General features: G+C 35.4%; 1 protein-coding gene across 1 annotated transcript in view; it reads right to left on the minus strand.

Annotated features, from left to right (window-relative positions):
* The window catches only part of CAMSAP1 (calmodulin regulated spectrin-associated protein 1), a 26,495-nt gene that overhangs the window by 7,152 nt on the left and 3,778 nt on the right, over positions 1-15,565 (minus strand). The window contains exons 2-9 of the mRNA XM_009574131.1: positions 8,968-9,230; positions 8,614-8,775; positions 7,656-7,736; positions 3,025-3,166; positions 1,906-2,045; positions 1,713-1,809; positions 1,111-1,288; positions 294-388 (exon numbers count right to left, since the gene is read on the minus strand). Of these exons, the coding sequence (XP_009572426.1) occupies positions 294-388; positions 1,111-1,288; positions 1,713-1,809; positions 1,906-2,045; positions 3,025-3,166; positions 7,656-7,736; positions 8,614-8,775; positions 8,968-9,230 (1,158 nt within the window). The remainder of the gene's footprint in view (positions 1-293; positions 389-1,110; positions 1,289-1,712; positions 1,810-1,905; positions 2,046-3,024; positions 3,167-7,655; positions 7,737-8,613; positions 8,776-8,967; positions 9,231-15,565) is intronic.

The following is a 15,565-nucleotide window of genomic DNA, read 5'->3' on the forward strand; positions in this document are numbered from 1 at the left end:
TTTCACAGAAAAAGACATTATTAGTCTTAATTTCTTGCATTTAGGATTCTGAGAAATAAGATCATTTGTGAGAGAAAAAAAATTTTTAAAATCCAGTAACTTTCTTAAAAATCTTTAAAATCTTTTAATGCAAACAAAGATGATTTACTCAAACTAAACATGCTTACCACTTGGCTGACTGCAGTTTAATTCAATTTTAGATCATGCACATATATGAACTTATATTTTTATTCATTACTGTATTGACATTGATGGTCACTGCCTATTGAAATGCAAATTCAAGGTAGACTTACCAGGGCTGTCTTCTCCCTGTAAAGATTTTTGTTGCTTTTGTCTCAAAGGGAGCAGTGGATGGGAAGGGCTAAAGGCAGGGCTTCCTCCTTTGCCACTAATTCAGAGAAGCAAAAATCCATTACTACAAGAATTTTTTTTCTATGAGAGAAATTATATAGTTGCAAAGTAACACTGGTAATAGTTACCCCCGTCCTCTTTAAAACACAATAATATGTGATTAATTTTAATGTTAAAGGAGTTACTTAAAGAGAAGAAAAGGTTTTCATATTTAACAATACAAAAGTAAACCTAGTACCGGAAGTCAAACTCTTTAAGTTTCTAAATACAGCAGATTTAAAATGTAGCTTATGTAAATAGTACATTAGAGACAAAGTAAAGGCTGAAATAACTTATTGGTTGCCATCAAACTTAGGTCAGCTGAAAAACCTTGTCATTAACCTTCTTGCACATTAGATCCTATTTAAGTTTGTTTTCATATCACCATTTATAGAATACGGGTAGCAAAGATGAGCTGCTTGAACGTTTCACATTTTTTTCAAAATAGAAGTTAGACTAACTTCTTCTGTCGTGCATCGGTGACATTTACTGGTGGGGCTTATCGGCATTTGCCAAAGATCAAATGTAACAGTGCAAAGTGTTTCTTTGAACTTCAGAATTAAGAATATTTTAGAGACTGACTGCACACAACTCACTTTCACTCAGTTTGTAGCAAAATCACAACATTTAGCAGCAGAAATTCCTAGGTTATCCAAACGGAAGATTAGTCTAAACAAGACTAATTGAAGATTAGTCTAAACAAGATGAAAACAGACTTACAGATAGTCAGGCTCCTCAGGGTGCAGGTAGTATCTGTTGCAAGTTTCAGGGCCTGTCTGAGCCGAGGGCTGCAAGTCTGCTGGACTTGTACTAGCCGGGCTAGCCATGAAACTTCGCTTAGTTGCATTAGAAATAGGAACAGGTGGACGACTGCTCTTCTGCTGCAACACTGTTTTAACTGTGCATATATTTATAACATTAACACAACTTACACTAGCCATTAAAATAACAAAACAGAACAGGAAGTTTTCAGATTGCAATATATCAGAATGAAAACTTTACGACACAACACTAAAATGAAACCTTAAGTACTAGTCTTTATTTAAAATATGTATCTTATGGTGACCTGAATGGAAAGTTACACGTAAATAATTAGTGGTTTTAGGGAAATAATTACCTGTCTATCTCATTCAAAAAATTAGAACTCAACTGGATCTAGGGCTAACTTTCCTTCCATTTTTACTACTTTCAAAGATCCCCAGCAAGCAGAAAGTTTGGGTAGAAACACAACTCCAAAAGAAACACCGCTGTGCAACAGTTTCATTGTAATGTAAGTATTTTTTAAATAACATGCTAACATTTATCGAGAGTTAAAAAGTTACCATCTTTTATTTCCTGAATATCTCTTGGTTGTACAAAGTCTGGTTTGACATTCTCAAACCACCAGAAGAGTTCCGCAATGAATACCATGACGTTAGGCTAAAACAGAAAAAAGAAAAAACACCTCACAATAACAAAACACTTATGATTTACCCACATTTTATTTAAAAATATATCCTTCATTATGTTTCTTACCTTTAAAACCAAAGGAGCATATAACATGTCCTCCAATGTGAGGTAAAAGCATTTGTTTAGATATTCATTTGAGAATTCTCTCAAAAGTTGAATATTATAGAGGCTGTCTGCAATTGATGTTACCTCCTTCAAACAAATATCTAGAAAGGTGAGAAAGATGAGTAAGTTACAACACTATTCCAATGTATTAACCTTCCATCCACAACTAACAGAAACACTACATACAGGAACTTCACAGACGTCTTATACACCATCATTTAATATTTATTGGCTACCAGTGACATTTCTCTACCTGTTAAATACCAGAGGGATAGGAAAAGGAGAAGGAAAACCACAGATAAAACAGTATCAATTTTGCATTCATTTTAGCATCCATATAGGATTCTGTCCACCACAGCAACAGAAAAGGTAAGCAGGCTACAAAGAACACACATAATGACAAAATACAAAAGCAATTAAAACCAGACATCTTGATTTGCAAGTAATAAAAGGTTACTCCTAGGATTCACAGTGCTGGTTCCTTCTGAAAACATTCAGGAGCTCTGCAAGGTACAACATATCTGAGAATTTAAAAACCAATACAAAATGTTGATTTGTAGAAGTTAAATGCAACAAGGACATTGAATTACTAAGAAAACCATTTTCTGGGAAAAAGAACTCATGTTTGCAATGCTGAAGCGTGAAAATTGCTGAAGACTAGGAGAAACTATCTTAAAATCTACATTTTAAAATGGCAAATTATGTACTCCTGACAGAAGAACATGAGAATTATCAGCTAACAATAGTGGACACGTATTCCTTTTTATGGTCTATCGAAGCCAAGCTCAGTTATTTGAACAAAGAAAGCCTTATCATCTAGACCTATAAAAGAAAGGATTATTCTGTAGCTCATAATATACAGAGCAGAGCCTTCTAAATACGGTAAGTAAAAAACAAAATCAAAGAGAGGTTTCTTTTTAAATACACTGATGCAGATTCCATATGTGACCTGACTAACTTGCTGTAGTCCACTACCTATTAGCTGTGTTGCATTTTTATTTGATAATGTATTTCTTTTCAACTTTCAAAGATTGAAGAATTTTTTTTTTTTTTTTTCTCCCAGAAACCTTTATTACATACCATCTAGTTTCATTTGCTCTGGACAATAATAGTGTATCACAGCTAGAAGAGCAGCACCATCGCTACCATCCTTCATCAAATCTTCAAGCAAAGGAAAGTAAGGTAATTGCCTGCTTGAAAGATGGTCTCTTCGGTAACGCACCTAACAAAAGAAAACAAGTGTTCATATGATGCTAACAAAAAGAAAAAAAAATTTTTTTGTTAAGCACTGAAAACTCTTTACGGTGGATCCTTTATAGCATTCTGCTCTAAGTCAAAAACAATTTACAAGGTTATACTTTTCTTTCAATGGAAGCCAGTTCTGAAGAATACTGTGCTTCCCTTTTAATCATTCTCCTCATATCCGGAAGCAATCCATGCTGCTGAATTCCTAGCTTCATTCACGCATTTTAACTTATTACAAGCAACTTAAGTCAAAATCCTTCCACACAGATGCATGAATGCAGCAGATCCAAAGAAAGAGACACAGATAACTACATGAAAACACTTAAAGCTTGGGAAAAAAAACCCCAAAACCACACAGAGCAAAAAATAATTCAGATGAGCTAGTTATTTCTCATACATTACCTACATCCACAGACAGCAAAGTTCTCTCAGACAGATTTAGAACATCGTCTGTCTGGCAAGCCAGTATACAATATTAATGTTGTGAAAAGAAAAAAACATGGCCTTTTCCAAAAATGGTAAGCAAGAGGAGCAAGTAGGCCTTTTAAATCAGCGGCAAAACTCTCCTTGATTTCAGTACAGATCAACACCAAACTCTTCTGCAAACCACCCCCTAGCCCTCATGTAATTTGGAGCATAGCTGAAGAGTAGCTAAAGCCAGTCAACTAAAGAACAAATCTTGGCATTGCTTCTTGCCGTTTTCACAAGAAAAGTTTTAGTGTTGATATTTACTAAGCGTCCACGTGCTAGCTAGACTAGAACGCTGTATCTAAGTTTGAGCAGCAAAGTGATTGGGCAAGCAAAAGAACAATACACGACAGAGCCTAGCAGAAATACCTTTCAGTGTTGGAAAAAGATTCCTTTTACACTTCAGTGCGTTAATATCACTTAGTATCTAACTATCTTGACTGATGTGCTGGCCCAACATGCAGATATACAGAGAATGTATTTAATCATCAGAGGAAAGTTGGATTTTACCAATGGTATCATACACTTTCCAAGACAACCTGGGAAAGCTCTCTACACAAACACACACATACTCCTATGTGTCAATTTAGGATGGCACAGGCTGAGAAAAAAATCTGTTCAAAGGAACGAAGATGACTTATAATCGGAGTAATAAGAACGTGTTTCATTTATTTATTTTGCACAAATATAAAAATGCCATGTTAAGTTTCCCTGGCAAAAGCAAGTAATTCTAAAAGCTATTTCTATATGCTAATGTATTTTCCCCTCTCCTTTTACCAGGTGCAAAACATTTTTTTCCCCAGCCTGGAGCACTCCACAAATACGTAATGGAATGTGAATCATACTGTACCACACGAGCATATTCCACTGGTTCCAGCATGCAGTGTGATATGGCATGCATCAGATCAGGCTTACACAAAAAGAAATAGTGAGATATACGATGGTGATTATTCAAACAAGAAACAAATCAAATGCATTAGCAACATCCATTATGCACTGGAAATGTGGTCATTACGCCTGATAAAATAAGTATGCACACTAAGGTGAACTGGTTAGCTTAAAAGGTTCATCATTTATCCACTTAGTCGAACTAAGCATATTAAAGACAAACTTCAGAAATTTCTCTTTTAACTTTAATTCCTCCTGTATTTAAAGTAGATACAAATATTTCCTTTCCAATAGGCTTAAATGGAATTTAAACCAACTACAGTCAATACTGAGAACTAAAATCTATAAGAATTCCTTGTTTATTTTAGCTTTGGTAAAAAACCACAAATTTACCAAGGATGTTTTTTTAGCTTAGTTTTTGCTCAACTATTATTCTCTTAACTATTCAAGTTTTAAATACTGAAAATTCTGAATTCTTTTTTATATTCTAAGCAGAGTTTTGTGGTTTGATTCCGCCCCATGAATACAATTAGTGACATTTGTATGCATTAAAGTGCAGAAATGGGTGCTACTGAACTAGAGATAACTCTATATTAAAAAAAAAAAAAAAAAAATCACAAAAGAAAAAAGAAATACAGAAGTGACGCAGTGTGACAACTACCATGGAGACTGCAAAATCTGTCAGTAAACCAGTATAATCTAAATGGTACTGGACTAGCAGTGAGATAACCTCTATTTACTCCTTCCTTTACCACAAACTTGCTCAATGATATCCTGCAAGTCAATTCCATTCCTGTAGTTTCTTCTACTCTCACCCAGTTGTCTCTTTAAACAAAACATAAACCTACTCAACTTCCTCGAAAGGCTATCAAATGTATGCCTCAAATACAGATGCAATCTTTAAGCACACTAGAATGTAAGTGATAAGCCCTTGGTCAATACTTCATTACATACTGGCACAGGTCATTAAATGAGGCTGGAAGACAGGGCTCTGTCACAGATTTTATTAGCCTGCAGGTCCCCACTCGAATTTCCTTCATTTCAGATATTTAAAGTTTTTCCTGCGGTCTATACATTTGGTTCAAACAAATAAAGGATTATGAGGCAGAGGAGTGGGACTGAGCTCTCTGTGGAAAGGCAGAGAGATTGTGGGGACAGGTGACTGCCCGATCACGCCTGCCTTTCCCAAGTGCACTGCTCTTTGGAATTTGCAACCGAGATAACAGCTCTCATCTTCCCAGAGATAAAATGAAAAACACCAAATCCAGCAAGTGCAGGAGAAAGGGTATCAAGGCTAAGGAAAGCAAAGGAAGAAAGAAAAATCTCTACAAGTTGAAGTAAACCCAGGAAACTCTGCCAAAAGCAAGCAAGCTTGTATACTAGAAGTACAATTGTATTATTTTTTTATATATAGTGTAATTGATATTCCATTTTTGCACTTCACCATAAAGAAGATAAGTATTTTGTTCTGTAAAATGTTGATTCTGTCCTTCCTCCCATTATGCCAGCTTCAGTCTCATTAATTTACCATACAATTCCACCAACTGTCGTAACAGGTCCAAACTGGTTTGTCAAATCTTCTAACCCCATCTCAATGAGTAACGGTGTTCTGGTTTTGACAGATTTACAAACCTGTGCAAGAGCAGGTGCAAGAGCAGTGCAAGAGCATTATTTAATGAACTACTGCAAATATCTGGGTATCTTAACTACGGATTCAAAGATTAAGCAACCATTTAAACCGACCAGCTTTTACATCACCTTAGTGCTGTGATCAATTGCCTACTTACAACAAAAAAGTAAATGCAACCATTTCAACTGTTGATAATTTTCTATTTTTTTGCTGCTACTCCATATCCCCCACTCCTGCACTGTGGAAACAATTTTGAAATGCTGTAAAGTGATTATGCTATATGCTGTACAGTATGCAAAAATCATGTTATGAAAACTAAGCCTGATGACCCAAAAGCTTACACAGCTTTTTTTCAAAGACCATCTAAGAAGCATTGTAATGGAAGCAAACACTCCGAAGAAATTTAAAAAGCCATGATTTTGTGGATGACAACTGGTGTAAAAGTAGTTCACTTACAGGTACTAATTTCCAATACCATTTGGAAGGAGACTGCTCAGGAAGCAAGGAAAGGAATGTAGGAATAGGAAAGGAACATCAGCAATGCAAGTTAAAAGCAGTAATACTTAAATGTACTCAGCAATAAACACTTTCATATTTTAGAGGGGTTGTAGCCTAGAAATCCAGATTTTAAAATATTAAAATGAGATCCAAAAGTCAATAGAGTGTCAAATAGTTAAAGGGCTCCTTCAGACCACACATTAACTTGTAAATTAAACAGCTCTTTAGCCCCTTATCATTGAAGGATATTATTTTACACAAAAAGTACATAAAAAACCTTTGCCACTAACATGAAAATTAAACAACTGTGCCTTGTTCGTATGTCACACTTTTATCCCCTTTGCATGGCAATGCCAATCTGAGGAAAGGACATAGCAGTTTTTCTTAAGGCTTTATCAAATCATAAATTGGGAGCTCAGATAGCTGATATACATTATGTTTGAGAAAGATCTATTTTACGTTCTCCAGAAATGAAAGTGTACTATATTTTGCAATGTTAGTGCATTGTGATTTAATTTCAAGGGAAAAAGGTGGAAAAAACTGCAAACACACACATACAACATTTGAATGCCAAGAGTATGCTTACTAGATAGAACTTGAATAAGCCTCTGAATATACATTAGACAATTAACCCATGCAAAATGAATATGCCCCAAGAGCTTTCAAAATATATAATATATATTTTGTGCTGTGAAAGCTGAGTCATATTTACCCACGTAAAGTTGATACAAGTTATTCTAGGTTGAAAGAAGTTATTTTAGTCCAACTGAAACATACACGAAAGTCAGAAGATACCGGTGGGCTTGAGAGGTAAGGAAGGACACTGATGATAGACACAAAACAAATCGCATGCACAAAATCTCAGGAGTTTTGAGGACTGGGTGCCTCACATTTCTCTGACAAAGAAAACACCGAGATATTTCTATTTAAATCCATTAATCATCAATACACAATATCACAACTGAAGACAAATTTGGTTTACCTTTTGGTGTCCTGGACTTTCCATTAGTTGCTGTTTTAATTTAATCTCTTTCTCTGTTATCTCTCTCATTTTAAGGTTCACCTAAAAGGGCATAGCATAGAAAAGATATTAAAATACATCCGAATACATGTTTCCACAAGTCAAGTTTTCTTCTTCCTCCCCTTACTTAATGGTCAATCCATTCTACAAACATAAAAAGTTCACAGAATAATGCGTTACAACAGTAGTTATAATCACAACAAGGGAAATCTTGGGTTTGCAAAGGAGACATTCTCTTTGGAATGCAACTCTGTTGTTACTCGAAAGGGTTTCAACAACTTAACCTCTACCCTTTGAAAAGTTCCAGTATTTCTGTTAAATGTATTCAGGCTAGTCAGAATTAAGTCTATCCTGTTATTTAACATGAAACAATGCTTCACCTAAAAAAAAAAACAACCCAAAACCAAAACCAAAACAAACAAAAACAAACAACCCAAACAAAAAACACCTCATAGCAGCTCATCTGAAAATAAAGAACCCAATTTCTACAGTTTTCCTGATTTAGTTCTTAATTATCATCTTAATTTTAAAACTTGTCTTCAAGAATTTATTGGCTTTATTACAGCATCCCTAAGAAAAAGAAATTGCATTTCCCTGCTAGTCTGATTCTCTTTCCCAATGCATATGGAAACCTTGGAAAGCCAAGCAAGAAGATGAAATTAGAATATGTTGCAGTAATAAGGGAATCAAATACCATTAATAATAATCTGTATTAGGAGGATATTATACCCAACTACTATTGGACTTAAGGTAACAAGTAACAACACAGTAATTAAAGCAGTTCTATTCATCTGAACTGGAAAAGATGATAGAAATGCACAGGTAAGAAAGATGGAAGGAAGACACTCATCAGAACCTTTTTAAAAATCCAAAAAGTGACAGTAAGAAACAGCCACGCTTTTCTCAAAGTAAACTTTACCTTGTTAATCCAGAAAACCATTGCATCCTCCAAATCATAGGGCAGTTCTTTTGAGGCACTGAATGTAGAAAAACGCTTGACACTAGCAACCACCTTTTCAATGCTGATCATTTCTACAGTATAGGCCATCATAAGAGCATCAATCATTGCCATATGAGAACTCTAAAAAAAGAAAACAAAAAGTATTGAAAAATAAAATCCTTTAAGGAAAAAAAAATTATATATTCTAACTGTATTTAAAATGAAAAATTCCTGAGGTTAGTGACCTAGAAATTAAGAGCTCTTCATTCCATTAACTATTTTAAATAGTGTTAAATAAAAAGAAGATCATTAGGTGGATTTAATTAAGCTAACCATTTTGATTGGTGCACAGCCCAGATCAGATTCAGACACAGGTGTATCATCGCTCTCCATGACGTAAATCCCTTTTCGAGACAGAGCCTGGATCACTGACTGGTGTCCCTGCAGAGCAGCCACCTGATCCCCCTTCAGAATGAGGCTACAGACACGGCAGTACAGCTCGCTGGACAGCAGCAGCTTGATGACGGGTGGTTTAATGTGTTCCTGCTCATACTGATCTATGTAAAATGGGTCCTTCAGCTCCTCAGGGACATTATCTGAAACAGCGAAGAAAAGTTTCAACAAGTGGCACTAGTAAGTGGCATCTGTTATAAACAAAAGTAAACATTTTTACTTTAATTCAAAGACAGCATATGAAAGAACAAAAAAAAAAAATCAAGCACAAAAAATACTGAATGTAATGAAGTCTGCAGTTTCATATTGCAGATAGTTTTCAATAGGTATTTGTGCTTAAATTTTAATTAAGGAAAGCATATATAATTGGCTCCCACCATATGCATATTTCAGTAAAAATCCTATACATCACCAGTTAGCTTTCTCAAGATACTAGAGTCCCTTTCAAGAAAGCACTTCAACAGGGACAGAAGTCCCACTGTCCTCTACACATCTCTAGCTGTCTCCTTGAGTAAGACCCAACTTAATCAGAATGATATGCTATTACCTCTACTGATTAGTGCGTATTATTAGTATTCTAATTTTATTTGGAATTATAAATCATTTACTTTGACCACAGGCTAAAATGCTCTGTGTATCAGATGGGCAAAGTATATATATATATATCTTCAAAGCAAAATTTACAGCTACTTCAAGCAATATCCCAAAACATCTGTGCACAGCAATTAAATAACTGCAACGCTCAGTCACTAGGAGGGGCCGGCCAAACGTTCTCAAACTGAAAAAGAAAACTAAGCCACCTATTTCTCGGCTCTAAACTGCCTAAGTTCATAGAAAGACCAAAATATCTGACTAAAACCTTGAGCATTTTACAAACTGTTTGCAAAACAATTGGGTCTCCAGTGAGCTGATTGTCTGTTTTTGAAGACAAGAGTATTCAAGGAAACTATTGCAGCTTTGCAGCCTTTATATAAAAAATAAAACCTGTGAAGCAAAACCACTCCACTTGGATTTGGATTCAACATGAATTTTAAACCAAGCCTAAAATTAACTTCTTTTGGAATGGCATATTTCCACTAGTTGTCTTATGATTTTATCAAACTGAACACAGATCCTGAGCGTAGTAATTTACATGCAAGTTAAAATTAACCACACAGAAGACTTCATCCTCACACACCACTTGTTCCCCACCAGTTCCCAACCCTCATAAAGACTTACACTTTTGCTACTAATCAGCACAGCTTTACAGCTGGCAGGAAAGAAAGGCACTAACAACAATGAATGTTCTGACCACTCTAAACACGTCTAAGACATTTCAAATCCATACGTTGCTAGCTGAAGTACTGCCAGTGTTAAAGGTTGTAACACTACAACACAAGGCAAATGTCAACTGATTGCAACAGCTGAATGTGGAAGGGAATGCTGCTGTAAGCAATAGTTTCTTGATATTATTGAAAAGACATAGAACAAGTTAAAAATAGATATATTCCAAAATAAATACTTCTACTCATATTCAGTAATCAGACTAGAAGCTATTGATCTCTATAATAGCCTAGCAGTAATAACGAGAGCCTTCAACTCCAGGAAAAATACTTTTTAGCCTCAAGTGTGTTGTCTTAATAGAAGCCCGACATTTCATGATTTTCAAACATAAAATTCTATCTTATGCTATTCAGTCACTCTGAAGATCTTCCCCGAAGTCACGTCAACATTTCATTTTAAATATGTACATCTACAGTTAAAGGAATTACTAATTTGGCAGCATATTTACTTTTCATTCAGCTCATTTCCAGAATAATCAAATTTCCCCATTCAAAAAACCTCCTACCCAGAGCATATCTTTGAACTGCAAAATAAGCCACACGGTATTTGTATACTGCAGAGCACTTAATGTTCATAAAGAACAGAATGTTATCAATTACATGAGCCAGAAGTACATGTCACTTAAATAAAAATATGTGGTAAACCAGTGTTGTTGTAACAGCTCTAGCAGCTACTCAGTTAGTCATACAGTATAGCCCCTATCTTTCAAAATGGAAAGCTTTTTGAAGTTTTTAAAAATTAAGATCACTATTTTTCCTTTATGTGACATTGAATGCTGTGATATACGGACTGCATAGTGAAGATGGTTGGAAGAGACACAATAAAACCCCACTGGCACTACATAAGTAGCATTTGTTAATGTGGGTGTCCATTTTTAGTGAAATAGATAATAAATTCAAATATTTTAAATCTTCTTAACATCAGTCAACCTGACCTAAAATCAAAGGCTGTTGAAAGCTAATTCCATTTAATGGTCATTGCCATTTCCAGAAAGAGAACTAGAGCTTCCATTTCTAAAGACTGGGGAAAGATCCAAAAATCAAAACGTAAAGCAGCTCATATAATTCAACATTTTAGCTTCAAAGCAGCTACACCTTTAACAACCAATAACACACTGCTTTTTACTAAAATTATTTATGAAAGGAAATAATAGAATACTAGCTCATAAAATATCCGTGAAGAATGGTAAAAGCATTAGCACCACTCCAAGTTTTGAAGGCTTTTTTAAAACAAAAGCATGCAAATTCAAAATGTCTGAAATCTGAAGTACTTAGATGAGGGTTTTAGTACGAACACCTGCCCTCCACCAGCTCCACAGACCACCGCAGAGCAGGGTAACCGAGGTGACTGTCTGAAACTGCGCTGGGAGTAATGGCTGGACAAAGAAACCCTGAACTTCCTCCAGCACATCGGCTGCCCAGCGATCTACACAGACGACTGCATCAGCAAACAGACAGCTCACTTCGGATTTTCTTCCGGTCCCTTTTCCACAAGGCAAACTGCGATTATTTTATAGCCTGTAACTACAGAAAGCAAAAAGCATTCTCTTCAACACTAACATACCCACAAGGGATACAATCTATTGGATTGGGATCTTTACACAAATTATTAAAACAAGAGCGACTATTGGAACATGATGCTCAGCTTCCTGTGTGACAGGGGCAGTAAGACCTCCCACATTAATTTTCATTTAAACTAGCAACATTTTAATGATTTTAAAAAGCCTTTCCTAGAAATAAATGGATCTAGTTCTTAGTGATGAGATTCCATGTCACAAAAATCAATATATTAAAAAAAAAACGCACACCTTGTATTTTGGCTACTGTTCTTTAGTCTGAACGTCCAGTCAAGAGATCTGAAATCTTCTTCTTCTATATTGAAGAACCCTCTAACTTCATGTTTCTGATCTCCATATAATTGCTTAGGGACTGAATGGATTTGGATTGACCAGGATTAAAGATACTGGAATGGGAGGGGATAACTTCTAGTACCAGGATTAATAATTTCAATACTATCATAAGAAGTTACTCATAAACATTAATCCTCCCATAATTGCAACTTATTTCACTGTAAACACTTGCCCAGTTTTATTTTCTACATTAGTGCATACAACGCTTCCGCCAGCTAAATTTGCCTGTGACAGAAAGGAACAGTTTTGTAACTAATTTGATGTCCTGACTAAAGGCCCACAGAAATTTTAAGGTATAAAAACCACATCAAAGTTCAAGAGTGGTAATATTAACTTTACTATTTAATTCAGATTTATTTCATATAGGACATAATCATAATATCCACATGGCAAGCACAAATAAATGCAAAATAAATGGCAGGAAAAACTGTAATGCAAAAAGGATGCTATAGAAGTATGTAACTCTGAGTTGAGAATCTTCCAAATATCATAGTTGTAGATGTCCTCTACGCACTGCAATTATCTCAAACAGGGTAACACAGCCTTCCTAGACAGCCACAGCCACAAAAAGCGCTCTAATTGCGAGATATCATCAATACTTGGAATCCTGCATCTGAAAGTGCAACATAAGAGACCTATTTTCATCTTTCACATCTCTGCTAATTATTCTTATCTGTAATATAACGCCACATAAAACACTTGTAGCACCCAGGTCTGCTCATTCTCCAAAAGCCCTATAAAAATGTCAAAACTGCCACATTGCCAAAAATCTCAGAAATACGTTGTCAGTTTTAGAACAATTATACACCATCAGAGTTAACCTAACGCTAATTTAAACAACACACTATGGATCACAAGTAGCCACTGGTATTATGGATAGCTTTTCTCCCCAGTTTTTATGGATCAGACAAACTGCAAACGTGTCATATGCTTTTTGTTTGCCTCACTACAAAATGTGTCAATGCTCTTTTTGAAGAAAATGTCCCAGTCATTCCAAGTCCCAGTTTCTATAAGCATCTTTTTCAACACCTTACTTTCATGACCTATAACTGAACTTAGATGTTAGAAAAATTCAGTTCATTAAAACTTGTATTTTTACACATATGCTTTGGAATTCGGAAAAATCAACATGGAAAATAAACTCCTGAGCAATTAACTTCTAAGCTACAGCTACAAAAATTTCTGCTCGAGCAGTTTAACAAATCCTACCAAAGCAAACTAAAAACAATTAAACCATGTGCTTTTTTTTTTTTTTGCTTATGAAAAAGTCTCTTAATTCCAAAAGGAAGTCACTTTTATGTTACTATTGCATGTTATCAAAAAGCTTGCAAACACCTTCTCTTTTTGCTAATGTGCTGAGTTGTTACCCCAGGGAAATGTTAGTATCCACTTCAACGCAAGCTTTACATTTGCCAGTTTTAGACAAAATACTGTGTTCAAATGACATAAAGCTTAAAAACTACCAGTGTTTTTATAGTAACTTAAAAACAATGGCACATAACCTGATAATCAGATCTGTGAAGGCATACATCATTAATTCAGTTTGTCCTCAGTTTTCTACCAAGAACTGTCGAAGAATTTATCATGCAACACTCAGTATCAGAGTTGACTGGATCTTTTTCACACATGGAGTTTATGTAAATTTTATACCATGTTACTTAGTTGCACGCAGTCAGCTTATTACAGAGCAAAAATGCACATTTTTGCCATTTCCCACACTTAGTAAAACAAAGTAATAACATATTTTTTCCAAGTTTCAGAAGCATAAACTCTTAAGTGTTCTTGCCCCACTGAGCCTGCTGGAGAGATACCTCTACCAGCTATTTTTATAAGAGATGAAGGACTCGGAAATAAACCATCATAATTTCTCATGAAGCAATTCTTTTGGTCTGTTCCATCACATCAATGAGTTCTAATCTCTCAAAAACCTGTCAGTTCCAAGTATAAATCATTGGGTACAACGTAGTTTACAGGATTACAAAAATAACTTCACCTGTAACAACTGAGAGACAATTATTGCCAGACTCTCCTCTCCTCGCTTTCGGGTAGGGACCATTTCTTTATCATCTCTCTTACAAAAAAACTGTTCAAAGATGACTACCTGATTATGGTTTGATAAAGAAAAATACAGCAATCTGAACAAATCTGACTTATCCCTTGAACTAGAGAAGTGGATACACCCCAGATCTTATTTTACCTCCAGATGCATGAAGAACTGGTTTCACATGGAAAGAGAGCCAAAGCATCATGATAAACACAACGAAGCTTATTCAAATTCTGAGTAGAACTTCATTAGTATCGGTATCTGTTCACAGAATTATTTAGTACTGTACGGATGTCCTCTAAGCTGCAGATCATGAGCAGAAGCTACCCGTTCTCAGCAGCTAAGACTACCTGCATTACAGGTAAAAAACATTCTTTGTTGGTTCTCATTACAGAATTGTATTATAAACTCTGTAAGTGATCTATAGTATTACACATGAAAATTTACATACAACAGGCAGAAAAAAAACAAGCTAAAGACTTTGTATACTGCTGGTGAGAGTGACTGCACTCTCATTATCATATCTTTGATCAAGCATAAAGCCACAAACCTGGATGAAGCAGAAGAGACAAAATAATAATTCAGGAATTCTTCACCCTTGTAAACTTCACACAAGTAATATTCAGTGTTTATGAAATGGGCATTATTAAAGAAACAAACGTTTAACTATTGAATATTTGCAAAACACAACAGCTTTCTTAAAAATATTTTTACTATGGACCTGAGAAGAAAGCTGACAAAGAATAGAAGCAGAGAACCCAGGGATTTAGGCAATTTAGCCCGGGAAACATGCTCACACTGCCTCTACAACCGGTAACTGTGGGTAGCTATTACGGTACTGTAAAACCTTATTTAACAGGTAAGTATTAAGTACTTCAAAGACCAAAAAAAGCCACAACTTGCATTTCCCCTACAACGCATTACATTAGTCCTCGGCTTTCGTGCCTGTATCTTGCCAAAGGTCTCAGGCTAATGTCAGCATTAAATCTGGAAACTATGTAAAGCTCCTAGCCCTAATAAATACGTAAAACCCCCCAAGTTTATTTTGAAAAATCCAAGTTTTACAAAATGTTTTAAAGAAGCAACAACATGTGTTGTGGAAAGGGTTGCAAACAACCCACTTGCTCACTGCAAGCTGCAACACTGAAAAACTTCCACATGCACCTCCCATATCTAAATTTTAACATTATATTAACATTTTT

This window comes from Fulmarus glacialis, unplaced genomic scaffold (genome assembly GCF_000690835.1).
Source record: "Fulmarus glacialis isolate BGI_N327 unplaced genomic scaffold, ASM69083v1 scaffold1743, whole genome shotgun sequence".
NCBI lineage: Eukaryota > Metazoa > Chordata > Aves > Procellariiformes > Procellariidae > Fulmarus > Fulmarus glacialis.